The 22,705-nt window shown below is 41.6% G+C and overlaps 1 protein-coding gene across 1 annotated transcript in view; it reads right to left on the bottom strand.

The window, feature by feature from the left end:
* The window catches only part of pola1 (polymerase (DNA directed), alpha 1), a 32,586-nt gene extending 10,394 nt beyond the window's left edge, over positions 1 to 22,192 (bottom strand). Inside the window, exons 1-10 of the mRNA XM_008295532.1 lie at positions 22,142 to 22,192; positions 21,692 to 21,784; positions 21,391 to 21,596; positions 21,079 to 21,211; positions 20,636 to 20,767; positions 20,332 to 20,506; positions 19,572 to 19,753; positions 16,996 to 17,127; positions 7,662 to 7,778; positions 26 to 122 (exon numbers count right to left, since the gene is read on the bottom strand). Coding sequence (XP_008293754.1) covers positions 26 to 122; positions 7,662 to 7,778; positions 16,996 to 17,127; positions 19,572 to 19,753; positions 20,332 to 20,506; positions 20,636 to 20,767; positions 21,079 to 21,211; positions 21,391 to 21,596; positions 21,692 to 21,784; positions 22,142 to 22,168 — 1,294 coding nt within the window. The 5' untranslated portion in view covers positions 22,169 to 22,192. The remainder of the gene's footprint in view (positions 1 to 25; positions 123 to 7,661; positions 7,779 to 16,995; positions 17,128 to 19,571; positions 19,754 to 20,331; positions 20,507 to 20,635; positions 20,768 to 21,078; positions 21,212 to 21,390; positions 21,597 to 21,691; positions 21,785 to 22,141) is intronic.
* Between the last annotated feature and the right edge of the window lie 513 nt (positions 22,193 to 22,705).

Raw genomic sequence — 22,705 nt, 5'->3', positions numbered from 1 at the left:
GTACAATGTGTGTGTGTAGTCTTACGTCTCTCATCAGCTTGTAGCACTTTGGCAGCTGCGTAGTCCCAGTCAAAGATGAACTTGTAGAAGCAGAGCTGGTTGTACAGGGCCTTCTCAGAGTACTGCAAAGAGAACATAAATTATGTTACTTCTGCAAAAATATATAAAACAAACAAAGCTCGATCACGCTAAAGGTGAAGTGATGGTGGATTGAGAGCTTCGTGTTGAATGTTTGGGTCAGAATATCCCCGCCACCATACAGCCAACTCACTAGCAATGCTACTCCTCCGTTTTATTTTCTGTTTGCCAAAATAAGTGATTAATCACCATTATTTCAATCTGTTGAGAGTGGAGTCAAGATCATGACAGGACAAGAAAAAAAAAACAAAACAAAAAAAACACATCCACAACAGAATGATAAAGCTGGTTGGAGAAACAGCCTGATTGAACGCGACTCTATGAGGGTGCGCCCCGCTCCAATGACTATACCTCCCTGAAAACATCTCCCTTCCTCTGTGTGACACAGTAAAGCAAGAAAACAAATTTGCTTGCTTTGTTAATCTCCACCGCAATTAAGTGGAGCCACACGACAGCCTGCCAGAGGGAGAGAGGGGAAAGAGACGGAGAGGATGAGCGAGACGGAGGGGCGGGAGGGAAAGAAGGGAGGAAGAGCAAAAGAGAGAGAAAGGGTAAAGATGCAGAAAGAAGTGAGAGATGGTGAGAAACAGTGAGGAAGAGAGAGAGAGAGGCAGAGAGAGAGAGAGAGAGAGAGAGAAAAGAGGGGATCAGGCCTGAAATACCCTCCCTCATAATAGTTTGTTGTGATAAGCCATTGTGAGAGAGGCATGCGAACAGCCGAGGCTGTCAATTTGATTAGCCATTATACTGCATGTTTAATTGCAGTTATTGGCTCGTCATTTCCCTGCTACGCTGCAGAGGGCACGCTAAGCCCCGACCCCACACTGCCATCAGGTGTGCGCCGAGTGCTTTATTATTACCACCAGGAAGAATCCCCTGACAATTCCTGTGTGTCAGTATCTGTGTGAGTGTGTGTGTGTGTGCGACATGAGCTTGTGTGTGCCCATTATACCTGCCAATCGGCAATGTGCGTAATTGTAATTTCAGTTTTTACTGCTGTGGCATAATCAAGTGGCGAGAGTATCTAATGCAGCTAAATGCAAACTATGTGATGTGTGAAAGTGAGTGTGTGCGTGTTTAATGGCTTTCTATGGCTGCCCACATGGCACGCACAGCTGTTGACCGCTGATGCACTGCCTAGTCAACAACCAAACCATGCACATCCCATAATGGAGCCTCGGTTACGGTTGCCAAGGTTGAACAAGCTTGGTCGGTACAAACACTACACACCACTTCTTCCTCTTGAAAAATAAAACGCGCACACACACACCACAGAGGCGCACAACACTCGCATTCAAACAATATAATGCTGATTGTGGGCGGGCCAGTCGCTGCACACTGATTGACTGACAGGTGTCAGAAAGGCGTGGCTAAAATGTTACAGGATTGTTATTGAATTTAGCACCCCTCAACCCCACCTCACTCTCTCCCTCACACACCAACACACACACACGCACACACACACACCTACCTCGTCATTCAGCTCGGCGCTTTGTTCCTGCACTGACACCATTTCAATTTGCTCCACAAATCTGCAGCATTTTCAGCCTGACTGCCTAAGGAGCAAACCAGCTGTGAAATTGCCTCTCTCCCGGGAGTGTTGGACCCCCCAGCCCCCACCACGTACCCCTTTGCTCCTTTGCCTCCCTCATCCCTGACTGACTATCCCCCCCCCCCATACACACACACATATACACACACATGTTGGCCCATGTACACACGCAAAACACAGTTATGCCAAAAGGAAGCGGGAAATGTGCGCACGAGTGTGAGAGAAGAGCGAGAGAGTGGAGACAGGATGTATAGGATAAAGGGAAAAGTAAGAAATAAGAAAAGGAGGCTAAATCATACAAATTGATCCAAATCACAGAGCAACAGTCTAAAATGGCTCACACAATAAAACAAGCACTCAAGACTTCCTCAGTCTTAAAAACACCTGTCTCTATCTTTTAGGTGACAGGCACACGCACAAAGACGCGCACACACAGCCGACCTCCAGAGAACTTTTGCGCACTATACTGTTCCTCAAGTACACCAGTGAAGCAGTTAATGAAAAGGTAGTCCGTCTGACAATTTCTCTGCGTGTGTGTGAGGACAGACGGCAGCAGGCCAAACAAAAACAGAAACCGAGTGGTGCTGAAAAAAACCCCCACTACTAACTGGCTTGACATGGATCTGGTTTAAAACAGGAAAATCACAGCACCGGTGACACAGACGAGGCCTCAGCATTACACACTTTTCTCCATACTCTTCTCCGGCTTTGCTGCAAACATGCGTTGTAAATACTAAAGCCACAATATCCAAGCCCTCGCACAACTGCAGCTGCAGAAAGAGAGAGGGAGTGAGAAAAGGGAGGGAGATGGAGAGAAACAAACATACATTTTCCCTCAGCTGTGAGGCCACAAGGCTTTAAAACTCTTGAGCTTTTTAGATGCGATGAGCGTTATTGCCGGTTGTGGTAGTCACGCCGATCAGCTTCACAAGACACCATAATGAGTCAATATATGTAAATCTTTACTAGGCAAACACGGCGGGAAACAAAGGCATTTAACTGGTGCTCTCGCCCGCAAGCCTCCAACGATTCAGCACCGGTAATTTCTCCCCATTGAAAGGCATAATTGCCTGCTATTTGAAGATATTCATGCTCAATTTTTGAAATTAATTTCAATTGGGGGGAAATGTAGAAATGTCAGCTCCAGTGAAAGGGATTTGATTTCAATTATCCTCGCTCAAAGGACTGTGATTTCCAAATACACTTAAGCAAAATTATGACAAGAATTTTTGTTCGGCAAAATTCAGTGTTTAAAGAGCGATTAGGCGATAATGGGGCAGCTTTGAGCCGGCAGTGAATGCAGCCGTCTCCCTCTGAAAGGCACTCAATTATCTCTGATTGCTCCCGCTATAATGTATCAAATAGAGATACCTGCTATTGCCGTAATTTGTGTGAAAATTAACATGCTGCAATTTCCACTAGAGGGAAAAAGGGAGCTCTAATGGGCGCCTGAGCGTACATCAATAAAACGAGGGGAGAAAAAGAGAGAGACAGAAAGGGAGGGTGGGAGGAGGAGAGAAAGAGCAAGCCAAGAGAAGAGAGAATGAGTGTGAGAGCTAAGAAGGGAGGCAATGGAGAGAAAGAATATGAAAAGAAAGGAGCAGGGAAGAAAGCATTGAATAAAAGGGGGAGAAAGAAAAGGAAAGTCGGGACAGAGATTGAAGTCAGGGTGAGGAAAAATAGCCTATTTGAGTTAAGCACTCTGGAGGGAGGGAGGGAGGGAGGGATGGAGAGGAGAGAGGGAGAGATGAAGAGTGAGGGAGAGAGGAAGAGAAAGAAATTTAATTTACTGAAAATATTACAAATTGCACCTGTGCATAACTCCCCCAAATTACCAACCAATCAAGGCAGAGTGCCTATTACTCTCCCATTACATGGAGATCAGATCACGCTCTGAATCTGTGTCCAGAGAGAGAGAGAGACAGAGGGAGGGAGGGGAAAAAAAAAAAGGAAGAGGCAGAGGGAGAGAGACGGATGGAGGAAGGAGAAGCGAGGAGAGGCAGCCCCCACAGCGACGGTAAATGTACCATGATGCAACAGAGAGAGGAATGTAGAGTCACAAACAAGATGCTCTTTCGCAGAAGCTCTGGCACAAACAAGTGCTTTTAGTGTGGCATACACAAAGATGAATCTCTGATTGTCTTTCTGGCTGCTGCTGATATTATCTTGATAATCTATGATGATACTGGCAGATAGAAAGCATAAAGGGAATGCAGCCAGAGTAATCCAGCAGCCTGGGAGCCTGGCTGGGTGCACAGAAATCTGATGGAGGTTTTCAAACTACAATCTATTTTTTTTTTTTTTTTAAACGAAAAGACAACATGTGAGTGGAAACTGGTGGATTCCTCATCTTTCTCTCTACCTATCCGAGTCGTCTATCTACCAGCAGCTCAATGAATGGCGCATTGAGTTCTTTGCATAATTAGCAGCAATTAAATATGTAAGCTGCTGGGCTATTAATCTCCACACACTGGCTTGCTTCACTGTTACCTAATACTGGAAATCAGTGGTAGCTACTATGAATCACTGGTCCAGGTGAAGAAGTCGCTAAAAGGGAGGTCAAAGGCAATAATTAGGGTTTAAATATCTTGCTTAAGGGCACTTCAGCAGGGCACGTATGTGTTGTATAGCTAGACGGCAGCCCTGTCTGCGAACAATGTCTTTAATGAGCTTATAGTGCCAACCTAAATATTAAAGGCTAATAAAGTAACACATTTCAATGAAGTGGCTCAAATACAAAACCTTAATGCAGAATTCATAAATTATTCAAAGGAACATTCATTTAAATTTGCTTTTTTTTTTATCCTCACGTCTACTATTTCACTTCTCTGCTAATTTTGTTCACGGATACACTTGATATTTAAAAAAAGAAATTATTCCATTTATTGTTCTGTTACAACATGCAGCTGATATATAAAACAAAAGTAGAAATCCCCATTTTACACTTGGAGCCTACATTGTATACCAGATTGAAAAAGTGATTTAACTTCACATAAACACACAAGTCTTTGGCCAAGTTTGTTCCGATATGACATGAGAAGATCCATGAAACGCTTCTTTCTTAAGGTGCTTCACTCCTGCACAAAAACTGCAACTAAATGTCAGTGAAGCCACATTTATTTGGGTAGAAAATGATAGAAACATCCTTAATGCAGAAACCAACTGGTTTTTAGTCTGAGGTTTCCTACATTTTATTGACATTGGCTGCCATCTGTGCGTTTATTTGATCATCACTCCGTTAGTGTGTTGCAGCATGGTGCTCCAGAGGAAGACAACATTATGCTGAAGGCAGAAATGCTTCAAGCAAATGACCAGACTGCTCCATCACAGTGCTGTAAAAAAACACTTCCTTCAGCAGGTCATTTAAGTCATATGTCAGTTTAATGTATTCATTGGGTTTCTAAAGTTCCCTCCTTTGAGCACCTGTTTAACCTTTTAAAAAAGCAACTCACAGGTTGAATTTTTTACTGAATGTATGGTTTAAATTTCTTTAAATGGTCATTTCAAAAGGCAATGCAAGGTGTTATGTTTTACAAGGCATAAAAGGAGACATTCAGATGAATAAGTGGTGCTAAAACGTCTATTTTTCCACAACGTTTCCTATTACGCAACATAAGGTAGTGATGCCTGCCACGGCCACTCTGCAGGAGTCGGCGGTAATGAGTAGTGAGGTTTAGTGAGTTGGTCTTTTTTTTTATATATATTTTTTTATGTTGGCTTTCACTATTTTTCATCATGGGGAATTACAGTGTTCATGTGTTTCAGGACATCGAGTACACACTGCCCCTAAAAACAGAACTAGCTTTCCAGCCTGGGCGCTTTTTGTACAGGTGAAGAGACGAGACGTTGAGTGCGGAAAGACAGGAAGTTTCTGGAGATACGATGGAGCTCTAGATGGGATGTCTAAGCCCAGTACGGACCACATGAAATCGATATCTTTTGTGGTTCATTTGGTGTCCAGAGCTGCTTCAGCATCACCATGGGCTCGACAAAGAAGCAACCTACTGCCGTTAGTCTTCTTTTATTGTGTTTGCAGACTTCTAAATCAGTCAGCTCTCTAACACCTCTTTCACTCCTCATATGGCACCAAAATACATTTTTTGTTAGACAATGTGAGACAGACGACTGAACCTACATAGTCTTTGTGCACAAGCATCTGTTGAGTATCAAAGTTCCTGTATTAAACTGTAGTTTTGATATCCTGATGTGTGATAGCAAAACACACATTAGTTACCTTTGTCTATCTCCTCACTCGCTCCCTCTGACAGCTGTTCTTTATTCTAATCTTTACCTGTTTCTAACCTCTGCAACATTTGTCATAATCACATAATCACAGGCATATGAATTTACGTTTTTGACCTCTTCAGTGTCAAAACTACTAAGTACTGTTAGGATCCATATTTCCAATTGGTAAACTTGACCTAGCTTGGCCTTTCTCCCCTTCGTGAAATCCCAATCAAGTTGTGTTTTTTGAGGTGTGTATAAAACTTTCTTACAAACAAAACGGAACGGTACTGCAATACACACATAGACAGTTTTTGGCTACATATTCATTAACTAGACAATCTGCAAGCTGCCCTTTAAGGTAGTGAACATAAGAACCCTTGCTAGTTAAGCAGGGTAGAAAAAAGCAAGAACTTTCTGTATTTACAACTTTTGTTTACTTTTGTAAGCAGTATAAGCAATATTTGACATGGATTCGTTTGTGGAAGTTTCAGGAAAAAAAAAAAACATTAGAGAAGACACTAAAACTGAGAAATTACGGAGGTCACATTGAAACTGGTTATCTTGAATAAAACATACCGTCATGTGTTGTATTTTCATATCACAGAGGCACTTTAGTCTTTGTGCCTTACAGAAAGTACCAACTCTGACCATGGCACTTGTTACTATTGGCTACCGTTTGATAAAAAACCCTCACAGTTGAGAACAAATGCACTTGTTTTTGCGTTTTAAATTGCCAGTTCTTAGAATTTCATCAAGTGTGGCTTATGTTACGCACTACCCTATTGTCTACCTTTATGCAAAGCAACTTGTAACTTCACTGCGCACGTGTTTTGTCGTCATCATAATCAATCTTCGACAGATGGACACAAAAAGACCATGTAATCAAACGCCGGTGAGTCAAACAGTGAGGTAAAATGAAGACAGGCTACAGTTTTTAGGGTAGAGAAAGGAAGCATGAGCGAGCACAGAGAGTTAAATGTTTTATTCAGCCTGCAGTTTAAAGTGCCACGGCCCTCAGGCACAGCAATGGCTGCCTAAGTGGCTACAGTGACAGCAGAAATTGGCCTTCTGGTTTACAACCTGTCGCCACAGAGCCAGACACAGCAAAGCAGCCACGGGGGGACAGATAGGAGCAGAGCACGCAAGATAAAAAATTGACAGGAGAGAGTTAAGGCAAGGGTTGAGACGGGAATAGTGAGAATGGGACAGAGAAAGAGAGGACAAAACGAAGATTGAACCGTCATGCTCAAATTGATAGGGAGAGTGTTTCTTTTAAATCCAGTGGTCAAACTAACAAAGTGTTCATAAGGCGGCTACCACAGCTAGACAGACAGATGCTTTTAATGGCTAAACTACCATCCAGCTCTTAGCGCCTTCCAAACACATGGAGGCAAGGCACATGTGCACACGGGCACAGTCGCGCAGACACGCGGCAGCGAGTAGACAAAGAGAAGATCGGCTTTATCAGAGCGTCTATATGGTGAAATGTGACACTAATGAGCGGAGATGTACACATGAGAGGTGAGACTGCAGCTCCATAGCACCATCACCTGGAAAAGACGTACAGAATACGACCATGTGTGTGTGTGGATTCAGCTCAACCGCAGCCCACTACATGTGTGTAATGTGGCAGTTTTTTGTGCTTTTCCTGTATGCTACACCCATTCTGATGTGTATTTTTTTAAATGCATGATCATGTGTGTGTTGGCATAAATCCTGATGCTTGTGGGATCAGGTGCATTACCTCTGGTCGAAGTGTTGCTCTGGCACAAGCAGGGCAGATGGGTCCATGTCGGGAGAAGGCGATGGGCAAACGTCTGGTCCTGTTCTGACAGGCCTGATCCTCGCACACCAACCAGCCCTGTGACACACAAAACACCAACTGTCAAATCCACAAACTTCAGTGGAACTAGAACAATCAGTTTATCAAGAGAAAGTTAAACAACAACAACAAAAAAAAGGCCAAAAGTTTTAAATTACGCTCTGCAAAACCGACGAATCTCTTAATTTAAATTTTATGATTTTTAAAGTATTACCGAAACTCCTAGAACTTCTATTACTCAAATACTTTTACGAAATCAATTCAGCGCTCTAACTTTTTAATGTTAAAAGGGATCCAAGATGTAAATATGACAAAAACACAAATGAATAAGGTGCATTTCCATCAAACAGATGAACATAGAAAGGTTTGCATCAGAAAACACATTCACAGCTGCCTTCGCTGCCATACGTGATTAGTCATTTATAAAATGTGTTCATGTTGCCGTTTATTTTGTCGATAAAGGTGTTCTTAAAAATTGACTAGAAAAAAAAAAAGAAAAGAAAAGGGAGGAAAAAAAAAAACTTTTGTTGCCTAGAGAAGCTTTAAAAACAGTTTCTGGTAATGAGGAAATTTCGCTGAAAATTGTTGCTTCCATTTAGCTGCTCTAATTCTGCACAACAATCTGACAAGAAAAGTACTCAGAGGGGGGAAAAAAAAAAAAAAGAGGGTTTGTAAAATAAAAACAACTGCACGAGACAGCAAAGAAAGAGAGGCGAGATTTACATCTGACTTCACATCCCACCCCTCTCCCTCTCTTTACATTTCAATGTATCTCAGCTGCTGCGTGTCAGGGTCCTGCTCTGTCAGACAGGCAGAGCAGTGGACAGCCAAAACGGCAGTAGTTAGGACCTCCTGGGGTGAGGTAGTGACCCTGGGCAGGTGCTATGGTCTAACCCTCTCAATCTCCCCATATTCTTCCAGACCCCTCCTCCCCCCTCTGCTTCTTATGCCCTGTCATTACTAAGGAGGGTTTAAAGGGGAGGGGGTTAATGCCCAACTAATGACAGAGCATAAGACCCACCGCCATCATCGCCTTTGCTCCTTTCCTACATCCATCTATCCTTCCCTCCTTCCATTCATTCAAAATAAACCCCTTGTAAACCACTGCACCTGTCTTTCTATCCACACACCCCCCACACACACACACATACAGGCATGCGGTGCTTCTCGGATTGATTTTTTTGGTCTGCCTTTGTCTAGTCTCTTGATCAGTTTTGGAGCTGCAGCAGTTAAAAAAGAAACAGTTATTTTTCTCTTTTACAGCTGATTTAACCATATAGCGTATAAGCTCCCCATCCTGTCACGAGCGAGGCCGACTACAGGGGTGCATGTGTACTGCACGTGACACTTTAAAGTGGCTTTATGAAGACAGGAAAATAAGTTAGTGAAGTTGCTGAGACATATGAAACTATATCATTAGAATGTTTGAATGACGAGTAGTATCTGTGGACAGGTTTGTAGCAGCTTTACACTCAAAGTCTGTCAACTTGTAATGAATCTATGAATGAACAGCACGTTTAAGTTCAGTCAATAATTCTGGACTTAACTAAGACGTGGAGTCTGAGCCAATTAAAAATATGTAGAAAGTTCTTTTTGAGAGATTTCAGTGTAGATTTGGCTTTACGCTGGCAGAAAAACAAATCTTGACTTTTTTTTTAAACAGAGTAATTTTTTCTTCTTTTTTTTAAAGGGTTCGTATTAATTTTCTTGTCCTCATACTGTTGTCTATGTTGTTTTTTAGCCAGATGTTGACTAACCACAGTTGGTTCTTTAACTTATAAAAATATCTGTTGCTTTTATATTTGTAATGGATTAACACCTATTTGCGATTACTTTCTGTTTTGTAGCTCAAGCCTCTTTGCCTATGTTTTCAGTAACAAAAAATCTTAGTTTCATTCACTTTGATTCTTCGTTGCAAAACAAAATATATGACTCAACGAAAAGGAGGACATAGTTCGTAAGCACTGTACAGCAATTACAACCTGTCCAGTACGCATAACAAGCTGCTCAAAGAAGCAATGCCTCGCACTCTTAAAGTGACATTTATCTACAAAAATCCTAATTCTTTCTGCCTGTCTTAGAAATACCTCCAGAACCACTAATGTGAGTCAAAGGTGACATGTTAGTGAGATATATGGTTGTTACAACATATTGATACCAGTGTGCTGTGTCACTTCCTCCTACGATACAATGGCACCACACATCGATATGTTCATTAAAACGTGCAGACAGCCTGAACAGATTGTAACTACTTATAGTGGCACTTATCAGAGGAATTATCGTAAAGTGAACGGAAGTTAAATAACCTGTGGTGAAGAAGGAGAAAATCACAGGAGGAACTTCACAGACAGTGGGGGAAAGCAAATCAGAGAAGTAATTAAATGAACTGACACAATCTTAAAATTGAATAATAATGATAATGCACACACACGCATTACAATGCAATGAATACATAATGTCTTGCTTCTCGTCTTTTAGGGGTATATTTACCTCTTCAGCTGATGCATCGTAGATTACTGTCTTGTCTAATGTATCCATTATGGAAAAGATTGCTGTGTCACGTTACTATCTGAAACATATGATGCCATTCCGACCCCTAATACACTATCATGGCTTATACAAATATAAACTAGATATATAAATTACCTAATCTTTATCAAAGACAGTGTGTCAAATGACAGTATCTATATATAACTTCTGAAACTTTTTGTGTGACTCTTACCAGATATTTTTGTGCAATCAACAACCTAATTACTGAACTTTTCATTTTCCAAATTTAGAAACTTTTCCTGAGATCCCACAGCTTTAACGCCTAAAAGGGATACAATCTAGAGCATCTGCACAACTGATTTAATGTGTACAGTTTGCATACGGGTCACATATGTCATTTCAGAACAAACTGCACATACAAGTCAGTTTTGAGGATGTTTATTGCGTTTTTATCCACATAAACAAGTGATTTAGGTGTAGACGGGGAGAGGAGAGCTACATGTAGTCTGCACACACACACACACACAGATCTTGCCAATCTCCTCTAAATGAAAACCAAACACACACATATGTCCCAAATCAATTAGAAAGCCCCAGAGTTCACAGCTTTACCCACAAACCCCATCTCCACGACTAATTATCTTAACACCTCTGCCGCTCTTGTGCAAAGAGCTGTGCATCATGGGAAATGAGCCTGCTTCACCATTTCTGATAAAGACATACGTCAGACAATGGTTCATGGAGATGGGAGATAAGGTGTATGGGTGTGGGAGCCCGTTTGATGGCAGTCTTTTTTGTGTGTTTTATATGACACAAGCCTTGGCACACATTGCCGTTCCCATGGAACAAATTCACACACACGCAAACGCATTCGGTGGAAGTACAAACATATTAATCGGTCACCATTCACATGCATTAAACTGAATTATTAAGGCAAAGCCTGAAGAGGTTCAAAGGGAGAACAGCTACCCATAATGCCCTTCTGCTCTACTACTGTGACCCCAAACCCATCCACACAAGCCATGCGCATAAAAAAAAAAATTAAGTTATTATTAAGTGCAGAAGACCCGTGAGCCACATAGAGAGGACTGAAAACAAGAAGCATATCAGGAGCAAGGCAGGGTGAAAAAAAAAACATCTAATTGAAGCATTTTGCCAGAGCGGGGGTGGGGGGTGGGGGAGTACAGTCGGACGTGAGAGAATAAAGACTCATAATTGCATAATTATAGCAGTGGATACCTGACACACTGAATGCAGACGTCAAATGAGTTCCACATAATTTAACCAAACAGAGGCAAGACCAGGCCACGACACGGCCCACCACGAAATATACCCTCCCTCTGCTTCCTCTTCTTTGTCTGCTCATTTCTTTTAGCACGGTCGTCTCTTCCCAAAGCCTCTCTGTTGTCTTACATCACTACACTTTGGGGTCTGAGACTTCAACATCCTCTTCATTACTATTCGAAGCTGCAGGAATCTACAGAACAGCAACAAATTAAAGGAAAAGCTGACATAAAGTGTCTTATTAAGGTGTTAGGTCACCATCTGCCACTAGAACAGCTTCAGTGTGCCTTGGCATTGACTCCAAAAGTCATTTTTCTAAAAGATAATCCCTCATTAGTTGTTTTGACGATGTGGTTGAGAGTGCTATCTAACGTGTTGGTCCAAAATCTCCCAATTAGGTTGAGCTCTGGTGACTGTGAAGGCCACAACATATGATTTACATTATTTTCACACTCATCAAACCATTCAGTGACCCCTCCAGCCCTATGGATGGGGGCATTATCATCAGAGAAGAGACCACTCCCATCGAAGGAGAAATGTTCCATCATAGGATAAAGGTTTGTATTGATTTACAGGCACCCTTCCTTTTAATGGAAAATTGGACCCAAACCATGCCAGCAGAATGCCCCTAACAGGACAACAGAGCCACCAGAACTCCTCAATGCAGGGCTCAAGGGTTCACGTTCCCTCTTTCATGTGTCACCTGTCTGTTTTCAAGGTCAGGTCAGTCATTTGTCAAGCAAAACATTCACTTTGGACTTTTAATCTGACAGAAGAAGCAATTCAAAGACTTCTAGGAACTTGTGATGGGTATTTTTACTTTTTTTCTCCCTGACACTCAAATGACTACAACATTCACTAATCAATAATGGACATATTAACTGCTAATGACAATAACTATTAGTCGCAGCCTCAGTCTGAACCTCCTTCCCTTTATTCACGCTTTCTGTGTTTGGTAATTTTAGTTGAGGGTCCTGTATTGTTAATTATGGCTGCAGCTGATGATAGTTTTTAAGTATTGGTTAATCTGCTGATAACTTGAACCAATAAGTGGATTAACTGCTCTATAAAGTACCAGAAAAGTCTTCAAATTGGTGGTTTTGTGCCAGGAGCAGATATGCATTTATCACTTTCCTGCTCTTGTGTTCTGTTTTAGATCATTGCAAAACTGAACATGTTCGTTTCTCATCAGCTTGGATTACAGGAACTTGTAAAGGTATATTTTCATCATTGATATTTGATAAATATGTCAACAGAGGAATCAAAAGACTTCACAATGATTAAAATCAGAATTAGTTGCAGCAATAGTTTATAAACTGCTCAAATCTCAGCTCAAACTGTTTGCTTTGTGTGATTAACAGCGAAAAAAGTTAAAAATCTTAGAAAACTACTTAGAAATATTGCTTTATCGATCAAAATAATTGATTAACTGATGAATCATTTGAGCTCTTTTGTACCACATTAGAGAATCCACTCTGACATGACTCCTGTAGCAGAGGAATCCACCTGCCACACTCGCACACAGCAGCGCCACACAAGACCTCTAGCTGGTTTTGGTGCTCCAGCAGTCAACACTTCCAGCTCTAAAGTGAATGGACCTAAAAATCGGTCTACTTCACAAACACGCACTCCCTTCACACAGACACACACACTGAATAGAGCTCAAACGGTTCCACTTTGTACCTCCTCCGCTTAATCAAAGCTTCTCTATTCAACAATTTGACCTTTTGTTCAAAACAGGATTATCACCTTCTCTGGTCTTCATTCACCCTTTCTCTCTCTCCCTCCCCCTTTCTTCTCTTGCCCCTCAGCCCGTTTCCAGGGGCGACCCGCATGACGAGGGTAATTGCAATAATTTGTTAAATGCCATGGCAACGGTGGTTAGATGGGAGGGGTTTATATATAAAAAAAAAAAAGGAAAAGAAGAATTGGGTGTTTCAGGAAACAACTGAATCTCTCATTTTGCCAAAGACAGCGGGACGAGAGGAGGGAAGGATGACAACAGTGTGTGTGTCTGTGTGTGTGTGTGTGTGTGTGAACAAGTGTTTGCCCATTCTCAGGGTGCAGGTTTATTGATAATCGCGGGGATGAGGGGTGGTTTGGGGGGCAGGAGGTAATTTCACTAATGATTAATGTCTCTGTGGTCCTAGCTCAAGACGCCAACACACATGTACGTATATTCATCTGCACACATACACACACCTACACACACACACACACACACACACAGAGGTACAGAGCTTTCACTCTATCTGGCCAGACAAACAGCTCTATTTGAACTCTCCCTCGGCCTGAAAGGAATCCTTAATTACACAATATTACCCCTCTTCATTGCCCCGCTGTGTGTGCAGAGTCCACTGCTGTTCAGCCTACAGTGGTGTGTGTGTGTGTGTGCGTGTGTGTGTGTGTGTGTGTGTGTTGCTGTGTGACGTGTAAGTATTCAGTGGTAGCAGCTGTTTCACACATCATGACAAAGGGGCTGAGGGGGACTCGCTCCCCACACATTCACCGCACTAATTGATTTCTGTTCAGCACTGTGGGAGAGTTACCCCCCCACGCACACACACTTTTACAGACAGTGCATTCCACTCGCTGAAGACGAAGGTGTTGGAAGCTACCGGGATAGAGGAAGAGAGACAGAGAGAGAGAGAGAGAGAGAGAGAGAGAGTCTTCTACAAAGACAACACAGGCATCCAGTTTAATTCACTCTCAGGCTGTGGGCTGAGTACAGTGGCAACCAGACCTCTGCACTGTTGTCTCTACTGTGTCCAAAAGGAATCTATCAGTCTGTGGATATCAGGGTGTGATACTGTAGCAACACAAATCAGAGTGACACTGCATGGGCAACTTTGGAAAACAACAGAGAAGTAACACAAAACCCTCAGCAGGTACACTGGACATTACTTTCTCAGTATCTATTAGGATTGCACGTTATGAATATTTTGACAGCTGAATAGTCTATCGCATAAGACACAAATAATCCCTAATTTGGATTAGAAACCTCACAATTACTCAGTGACTGTTTATAGCTATCAGCTTGAGGTTGTTTTCAGCCCGTGCTATTTACTAAAGACAGTCAAGATGCTTGTTGTGCACTCTTGAGCAATATGTGTGTGCTTGTGTGATTTGCTGCCTGCTTTATGTTGAGAAGTTGTTAAATCCAGCAGCTGGGACCAGTCACAGTCCTGGAACATGCAACGCAGCACGCTCTCATTCACAGCATAAATGACAGGCGTAGAGAGGACAGGTAAAGAGACACACAGATCTGGTAAAAACTGAATAGGCGAATATTGTTGTAAATACACAGAACTTTATGTGGGCGGTCATAGCAAAGGTAAGTCTCTGTAAAACGTCAGTGTTTTCTTGTAACTGAATAATTGTAACCAAAAAAATGTTTGTAGTTTATATCATAATCAGGCATTACATTATAGGCAATAATGTTTATGCTGTATGTATAAAGGTGTAATGACCTTGTTTATATATGGAACTAAACTGTAATATATAATTTACAAATGCATTTTATATATGAAATAAAGAAACATTCTCATTTGCAATTATCTCATTGGCTAAACCTTTTTAAATATAACCCCTATGAATACAGTTAAGTCTTTTTGATGCATTAATAACATTAAGTGACAACCTGGGGGCTGCCATCACTTTCTGACAAGTGGAAAACTGCCTTATTGCATTGTATCGGTCCTTATTTCAACTGTAAAAATAGCTGGATTGGCTACAACGTAAGGCATAGAGCAGAGTCATGGGGATAATTGCACAAGCATTAGGACTATTTGACGCAAACAAGCAGCTGATGTATATAAACGGGGCAACAGAGCTTTAACAAGCAGTGTGTGGTCACGCAGACAGCAATCCATTTTTAGCAGATGATCATCAACGTGGGCCAGTGACACACTGATTGCAGTGTCCTATCGTTTCTCTGATAACTTCCTGAGAAAAAAGTGCTCACCAGTTGAACTTTGTCAACCCAAGGCTGAGTTAATGTTGACTCAATAAGAACTGCAAATGTTAGATGTCACTGGTAAGCTTTCCAGTTTCCAACAACTCCATCCTATCGTAAGTCGTTCAAAAAAACCTGTGTGTCTGATGCTTAGGGGCGGGCTGGGGTCAACTTCGGTTTGGCACGCCAGGTGAAAACCCTGGGTATATTGTTGGTTCGTCCAGTGTTCCCATATGTCAGCACACTGTGAGATAATGGTCCATGCTTTTATGTAATGACTTCAGGTGAGGTGTAGCAAACGTACAGTAGAAATCTAACAGTCGTGCCTCTATCTCTATCTGATAAGTATTTATTTGGGTATATAAATTGACTTATCAATTTAAGTAAAATGATCAGTTGGTTAATAAGAATCAATAGTGGCAGCTTTGAATAAATTCATGCATGAATGCATATTCCACATATATTTGATAACATGTCTATACATCTGAAAGTATATAAATATGAAACGCTTCTTTCAGGGGTAGCTAAAATCTCTTTGGACATCACCAATAATTCCAGAAAAACCCTGTGTAGAGAACTGATGGTCCATACTTTCACATCTTGCAAATATGCTGCAGGCAATACAACCTGTCCATGTGTCAAACTGCAAAAAATGATTCACCCTGTAAAGCTTATCATCCAACATTCTCAGTAATTTGCCTCACAAAGAGACAAATTGGCTTGATCTTTAAAGGCAGATATGTTCGATTTATTGCATTGTCAGTTTTTACTGATAAGTTAATGGCACAGTTCCCCTGATGTCTCATTTAAATTTCACCTCATAATCTAAAACGACAGCATGAGTATGTTAAACTTGGTATTCAAAGCAAGAATGGCCATTTAAGTATTTTCATGGATCATGCTCCTACAAATCTTTATGGAGCTCTTTTCATTCTGCACACATAGTGTGCTCTTTGGTTGAAAATGTCAGCGCAGTGCCCTGCTGAGGTTTCCTTCATCTTTTGTCCAACATCTTTTTAACATTACTGCATCTGTTGCATCCCCCATTGTGTTAAATACAGTCCAACCCTTTCACAGACACTTTGTGGAAGGTCAATTTTCACAGGTTTTGACTATTTCATTATACACAGCTCTGCTTCTCTGAGCTTGAGCTTGTATTTTGTCAGCCGAAGCATTAATTTAATTTCTTTAGGAATGTGTTGACAGATAGTGGTATGCAACAATTACAATGCTTAGCAAGCCTAAATGTAGCTTTTATGGACTAAAGATATCCTCCTTTTACATCTACAGTACAGATAGATGATGAGAAAAGGGTTTAAAAATTTGGAAAACAGATTATCAGCAGGCTATCTGTGTTGTCTGAAAGGCTGCAGCATTACATACTGAAGGAAAACTAACTGTATGAATGTTTTTGTGTGCTTTAGTGTGCATAATTTTGAGTGTATTTTTTTTTTTGTCAGGATCTGCTGCATTTATCAAAACCTCACAATAACAGGCAAACTGGCATAGAAACACAGAAATACTCACAGAGTAGTATTTTTTGATGTGACGACGGATGTCAAGTTGAAGTTTGTTGCTGATGTTGACGGAATAGTCAAGGGGGGAACCTCCACAGGGGATGTGACAGCATCGCATCAAACTGGGCTCCAACTTCAGACCCTGAAAAAGAGAAAACGTGTCGGCGTCCCAGAAAAATTACTCTTCAATACATAGACGCATTCGACGTCTTCAACTAAAGCCAAGCTATTTTTACTGTCAAAATAAGTAAATAAAACAGAAAGCAGGAATTTGGAATGTCCCCTGATTTAGGGCATCTGATAAAGTGATCTGATCTTTCTGTGAATAAATATAAACGATGTCATTCTGAAGCAGTTATGTAATGGGAACTTGGCCATTGCCTCCACAAAGAGCATGTCAAACGCGGAAGGTGTAAGAGCTTAAAGCACCCCTGTGCCTAGTAAATTTTAACTTTATTGTAGCCTGAAGAAAACAGGTCACCGTGACCCCAGTATCCTTGACAGCAAGGCTTATAGTTAATGCAATAAAAGAAGTAGCCACAGTGCATTGCTTCTTTAAACCTGAGCTCCATTTACCCGTTGCGTTGACAGCGGTGGAAAAAAAAAAAAAAAAGGTTTCTGCAGGGAACTTGGTGGCACAAAAATCTGCAAGTGACACCCCCCACCCAGTCAGCCACAAGACTTCTCTATATCATTCCTTTTTGCTTCAATCAACTCATTTCCCTCATGCTGTAGGCGGCTACACACATTAACCCTCCTCATCTCAGTCTATCCTCCTCTTCTTGTTTTATTTTTTTCAGTGTGCTCTGGATGAAAGCAACCTCCCTTCTTCTCTCTCCAGAATCGTCCCCCCCTTCTGCTCTTTATCTCTCTTGTTTCATTCCAAACTTCATTTTGACAAGCAAACTCTCCCACCCAAACAAGTTGTATTTATTAAAATTACACACCACTTGCTTGACAGATATTTTATCACTCAGCAATTAAATGAAAACATTCAAAGTACTTTGCGTCCCGTGTTTCTGTGAGACTTATGAGAAAAGTTCAAATATCGCAATACACGGATCGTATCTTTTAAACACTCCTCGCTGCTCTCAGTGTTTGTCTACACCCCAACCAACTGTCACTTTTACTGCCTCATCACTGCACCTTAAATAGACTTCTGCAAAACTGTAAAACAATTTCAAAAGGTTTACGATGTCAACTGTCTAACCAGACTCTTTTCGTCGAAGTCTGCGTATCATAATGTGCAGCTTTCACAGTTTGCTGATTTAACTGCCCGTGGCGGATACGTAACACTCTATTAAGAATGAACTTGTGGAAATCCCTGCAGCTCCATCCAGATTTTTTCTATCCACACTTAATCTTTTCATCCCTCTCTCCCGCTACCCCCATCAAACAACTTTCCTCCTCTGTCTGTCCTCCATCATCCATCACCGCCTCCTCCTACCATCGCTGGCTCTGTTTCAGTGGTGGAGTCAAGGCCCATCTGTCCTCCCCTCTCACTGAGCTGTTAGACCATGTTCGCCACCTTAATTAACTTACTGTCTTATCAGTTACTCTGTGTGTGTGTATGTGTGTGTGCGCATACCGGCTTCTGACACATGGTGGAAAATTAACACGAGTAATTAGAGGATGTGTATAGTCTGAAGTTTCACATTGTTCCTAAAAGACAGCTAACCAATAATTCAAGATCATATTCTGTTAAAAGCAGGTTGTTTCTTTTTCTATACATACAAGCATTCCAACTAAATATACTGTTTGTTGTGCAAGTGTGAATGCACCTCAGCAAAACATACCAGAGAAACTGCTGAGGTGTGTAATGATATCATCCTTTTAAGGAGTGTTGTGTAATATTCCTTTTATAATTTAATGCAAGTCCTCTCCTCCAGTCGAGGACAGAGGCTTGTCAGTTTTATTAGTGTCTTCCAGACAAGAAAAAGCTGCGTGCCCTGCTCCTCATTAGACGCTGATAACACACACACACACACACACGACCTTGGCCTGACAAATGGTAGGAGACCAGTGTGCATGTGTGTGTGTCCGCAGAGCGGCAGGGGTTAAGGAAAGGCTTTTCAAGTTGTGCAGTCCAAACTATGCCAATGAAAACAGAGTCCGTATTGGAGCCAGGCAGCTGTCTAAAAATACAGACGGAGACACAATATGGAGGATGACTAAAGCATGAATCCTTCACAGGAAGTTTTACTGAAATGCCTTTGGAAACACCAATCTCCCACTGTCATACTCTTTATTCATGTCTCCGATTAATGCATTACACCAGTGAAACACACCATTAGTGATAAAAGCCTTCGCTTATTTTTGATCTTCTCCATCTCTCTGTGAGGTTCTTTGTGTGTGTTCTACACACACAGACACACACACACACACACACACACATTTCTGACTCCACAACCTGTTACTGTGAATCAGCTTAAGCTAATTAGATTACATAATATTTCCAAGGCAACTCTCTGGTCCAAACAAGAACTGAAATGAACGTGATAATTTGGTGTCCTGTAAAAACACACCAGAAGAAGAACAGAGGACGTTTTGATTGCTAATTATGTGTGCGTGTAGACATCTACTCACAGCTCCTTCGAAGACGCTGTCGTAGATGTTGTCAGTGCCACACTGAGGACAGGTGAAAGTAAACCTCTCACAGTCTTTATAGCGCTCCTCATCAGTCAGCTGGACGGGTGCTCCCAGCATGCCATCAGCCTCCTCCTCCCTCTGGTGCTGTTGCTGAGCTCTGAACTGACTCGGGTCCAGACCTGAGACAGACAATATCATTCATTCTGACTATTTCACATAAATCTAGAGTGATTAGAACAAATGCTCATCGACAGACAGGTCTACACATAGGGACTCCAACCCAAACCACAGTTTTACAGCTATTAAACAATGAAACATCTATTTTGCACTTTTAATAGGCTATTGTGGCTTTAGGTGTGAAAGGTTTTCTGGGTTTAACAGTTTCAGCTGTCAACAGACTGCTAAACAGGAAGTCATTTTATTGCAAAGGGAATTGGCACTAACACTCAAAGTAAACTGTGCCCCAAAAATACCTCATGGTCAACGGTTATTTATAAAATAATAGGAGTATTGCATTATCGTAAAAATGCAAATGAAAATTGTGATCGTTTAACAATAATGTTATTCAAAGTGATGTCAACAACACTAATTAAAACACTTCCCCGGTTTCATTTTAATTAACAACTCTCACTTGAACTTTTGACTTTTTTTTCCCCACTAATTTGTGTAATTTGCTATTTTTCTACCGCAAACCTGACATTCTTCAAATTGTAATGTACAATCTTCTGCAGCCTACCATACCCTGTTATTAACTTACCCAGCCATGTGGCTATGAGCACACCGTCAATGCCCTCGATGGGGTCACAGATGCGAGACACCACAGGGTGGATCTGCTGGGCCAGATAGTACTGTGCATCCAGAGTGAGACCCTCCTGCTTCTGAAGCTGCTCTAGAGCGTAAGCTCTCTGACTGGCTGCCAGCGTTGAGCCGTCCTAAAAGTAAAAGGAGATGGATTTCTACAGTTACACTGTGGTTATATATCGCAACTGTGAAAAACCTACAAAAAAAATGATGAGTATCTGGAAAGCCAGGATATTTATGTCTCTCTTGTATGAACACACCTTGCAGATGAGGTAAGAGATTGTATCTCCAGCTTTGACCCTACGGCCACCCTGAGAGTTGATCCACAGAGCCACGTGGACATGAGGGAGACTCTTCTTATCTGGATAGTCCTGAGGATCCTTTGTCAGTGCCTGGAGGAGAGGAAGAGAGTGGGGAAGTGAAGATAAGACAGTAATTATGAATGGACAGCAATAAAAAAAAAAAAGTGCTTACACAGAATAAAGCATAAACACTCCCATAGTTTGAAAGAGAAACACAAAAAAATGTTCCTGCACATTTCTCACACTACCTTGTTCATCAGTCTTACATTGTGTACACTGTACTCACTAAGTGCAGCAATTCCTGAAGACAACTGGCTTCCCAACACAGCTTCCACAGACAAGTCTTAAGCCTGTCTTATTTATGTAAACACAGAAATACAGAGATGCAGTCACATTCTCACCTTGTGTATCTCATACTTGTTGAGTGGTATGGCTCCATCAGCTACCTTCTCTCCCACATCCACCAGGTGTTTCTGGATGTTCTCCACAATCACATCGCGACTCTGGTCAGACAAAATCTGACCAATCACATAGCTGGAAGAAGAGAAGGGAAGAGCGGAACACATTATATCATCCAAAACAAAGACTTCAGATGATTAAAGAGGAACACCCTCTGAGTGCCTTGAAGTGATTTGTATGTTAACATTCCAGTGGGACACTAATTGTAAGATGGCCAAAAGCCATTGCAGTTGCATTGGGTTCATCCAACGTACTTGCCACATTCCTTGGCCAGATCACACCAATCTCTGCGGACAATGTCCAAGCCTTTGAGCTCCTGCTTGACGCTGTATCTCCCTTCCCCGTGATGCTCCACTACCAGGGCTGCATATTTCTTCTTCTTCAGCAGTAAAAGTGACTTGAACACGCCGTCAATGTCGATCTCCAGCAGTTTGTACAGCTTGTTTACCTCTGCCTTCACCTGGAAATAAAACACACATACAATGAAAATTAAACCTCCGAAAAGGAAGCAGATAACATCTCACTGCTGTAAATACAGAATTATATAAAACAAACCTTATTGCCGAGTTTGAAGACCTCCTCCAGAGACTTGCTGTTGGTGTTGATCATGATGGAGTCAGTATCTCCATAGATGACTTCCAGATTCATCTGAGTCACCCACAAATAAAGAAAAAGACAAAGGACAAAAAATTAATTAATAACTTAGGAACACTGAATTACATAATTTTCTAAAACATAACTTACATTTATGCCATTACATTGATAACAGCTATTAAAATTAATGACATTTAACTCAAAGTTTAGCAATTCAATTTGCCTACTCTTAGGTAAGAATCTTTACCACCGGGAGCAAGAAATTAGAAGAAACAAAAGAGGACTTTAACAGTTTATTCCGATATACATTTTAGGCCATTTTGTCCAGCTCTAATCCACATTTATTTGTCTTTTAAACATTTTCTTGTGTTACATTTATAAGATCTGCACAACAATTACTTCATAACCCACCTTCTGAACCATGTCTTTGGTGTGCATCAGAATCTGAAGAAAGGAGAAGACACAAACGTGTGAATGGTGCCGACAGAGAAAAGCAATACAGCACAATAAACAAACGTATCACTAAGGAACAAACAATTATCAAATATTAAGTTTCTCTGTTATTTATCGCGTGTATGTGCATGTGTGTGTGTGTGTGTGTGTGTGTGTGTGGTGTGAGTACGCGCATTTGTGTGGACATGGGAGCAGAGCAGGTGATTTGCTTTTAAATGGGGGATAATTGGCTAAGAGGGCAATTATGAGAGCATGCTGTGACAGGCGTCTTTTCAACCCACACACATTCCTAGCCAGGCAACACACACTCAAACGCACGCATGCACCTCAGCGACTCGTAATGGCCTTTATAACCTGCGGGGTGAGTGACGGAGAAATAAGAGAATTCTGTTAATGCAGGTTGTCTACTGTGTGTGTGTGTGTGTGTGTGTGTGTGTGTGTAAGAGAGGGAAAGCTCGGAGCAGCAGAGGGATCCTAACAGGTGGGGGCCCAGAGGAGGGGAGGGCAGCGTGGGGGCCTCGG

Source organism: Stegastes partitus, unplaced genomic scaffold (assembly GCF_000690725.1).
Source record: "Stegastes partitus isolate 25-593 unplaced genomic scaffold, Stegastes_partitus-1.0.2 Scaffold1056, whole genome shotgun sequence".
NCBI classification, from domain to species: Eukaryota; Metazoa; Chordata; class Actinopteri; family Pomacentridae; genus Stegastes; species Stegastes partitus.
Note: the sequence above shows the minus strand (reverse complement) of the source record. Positions and strands in the feature narration are given on the sequence as shown.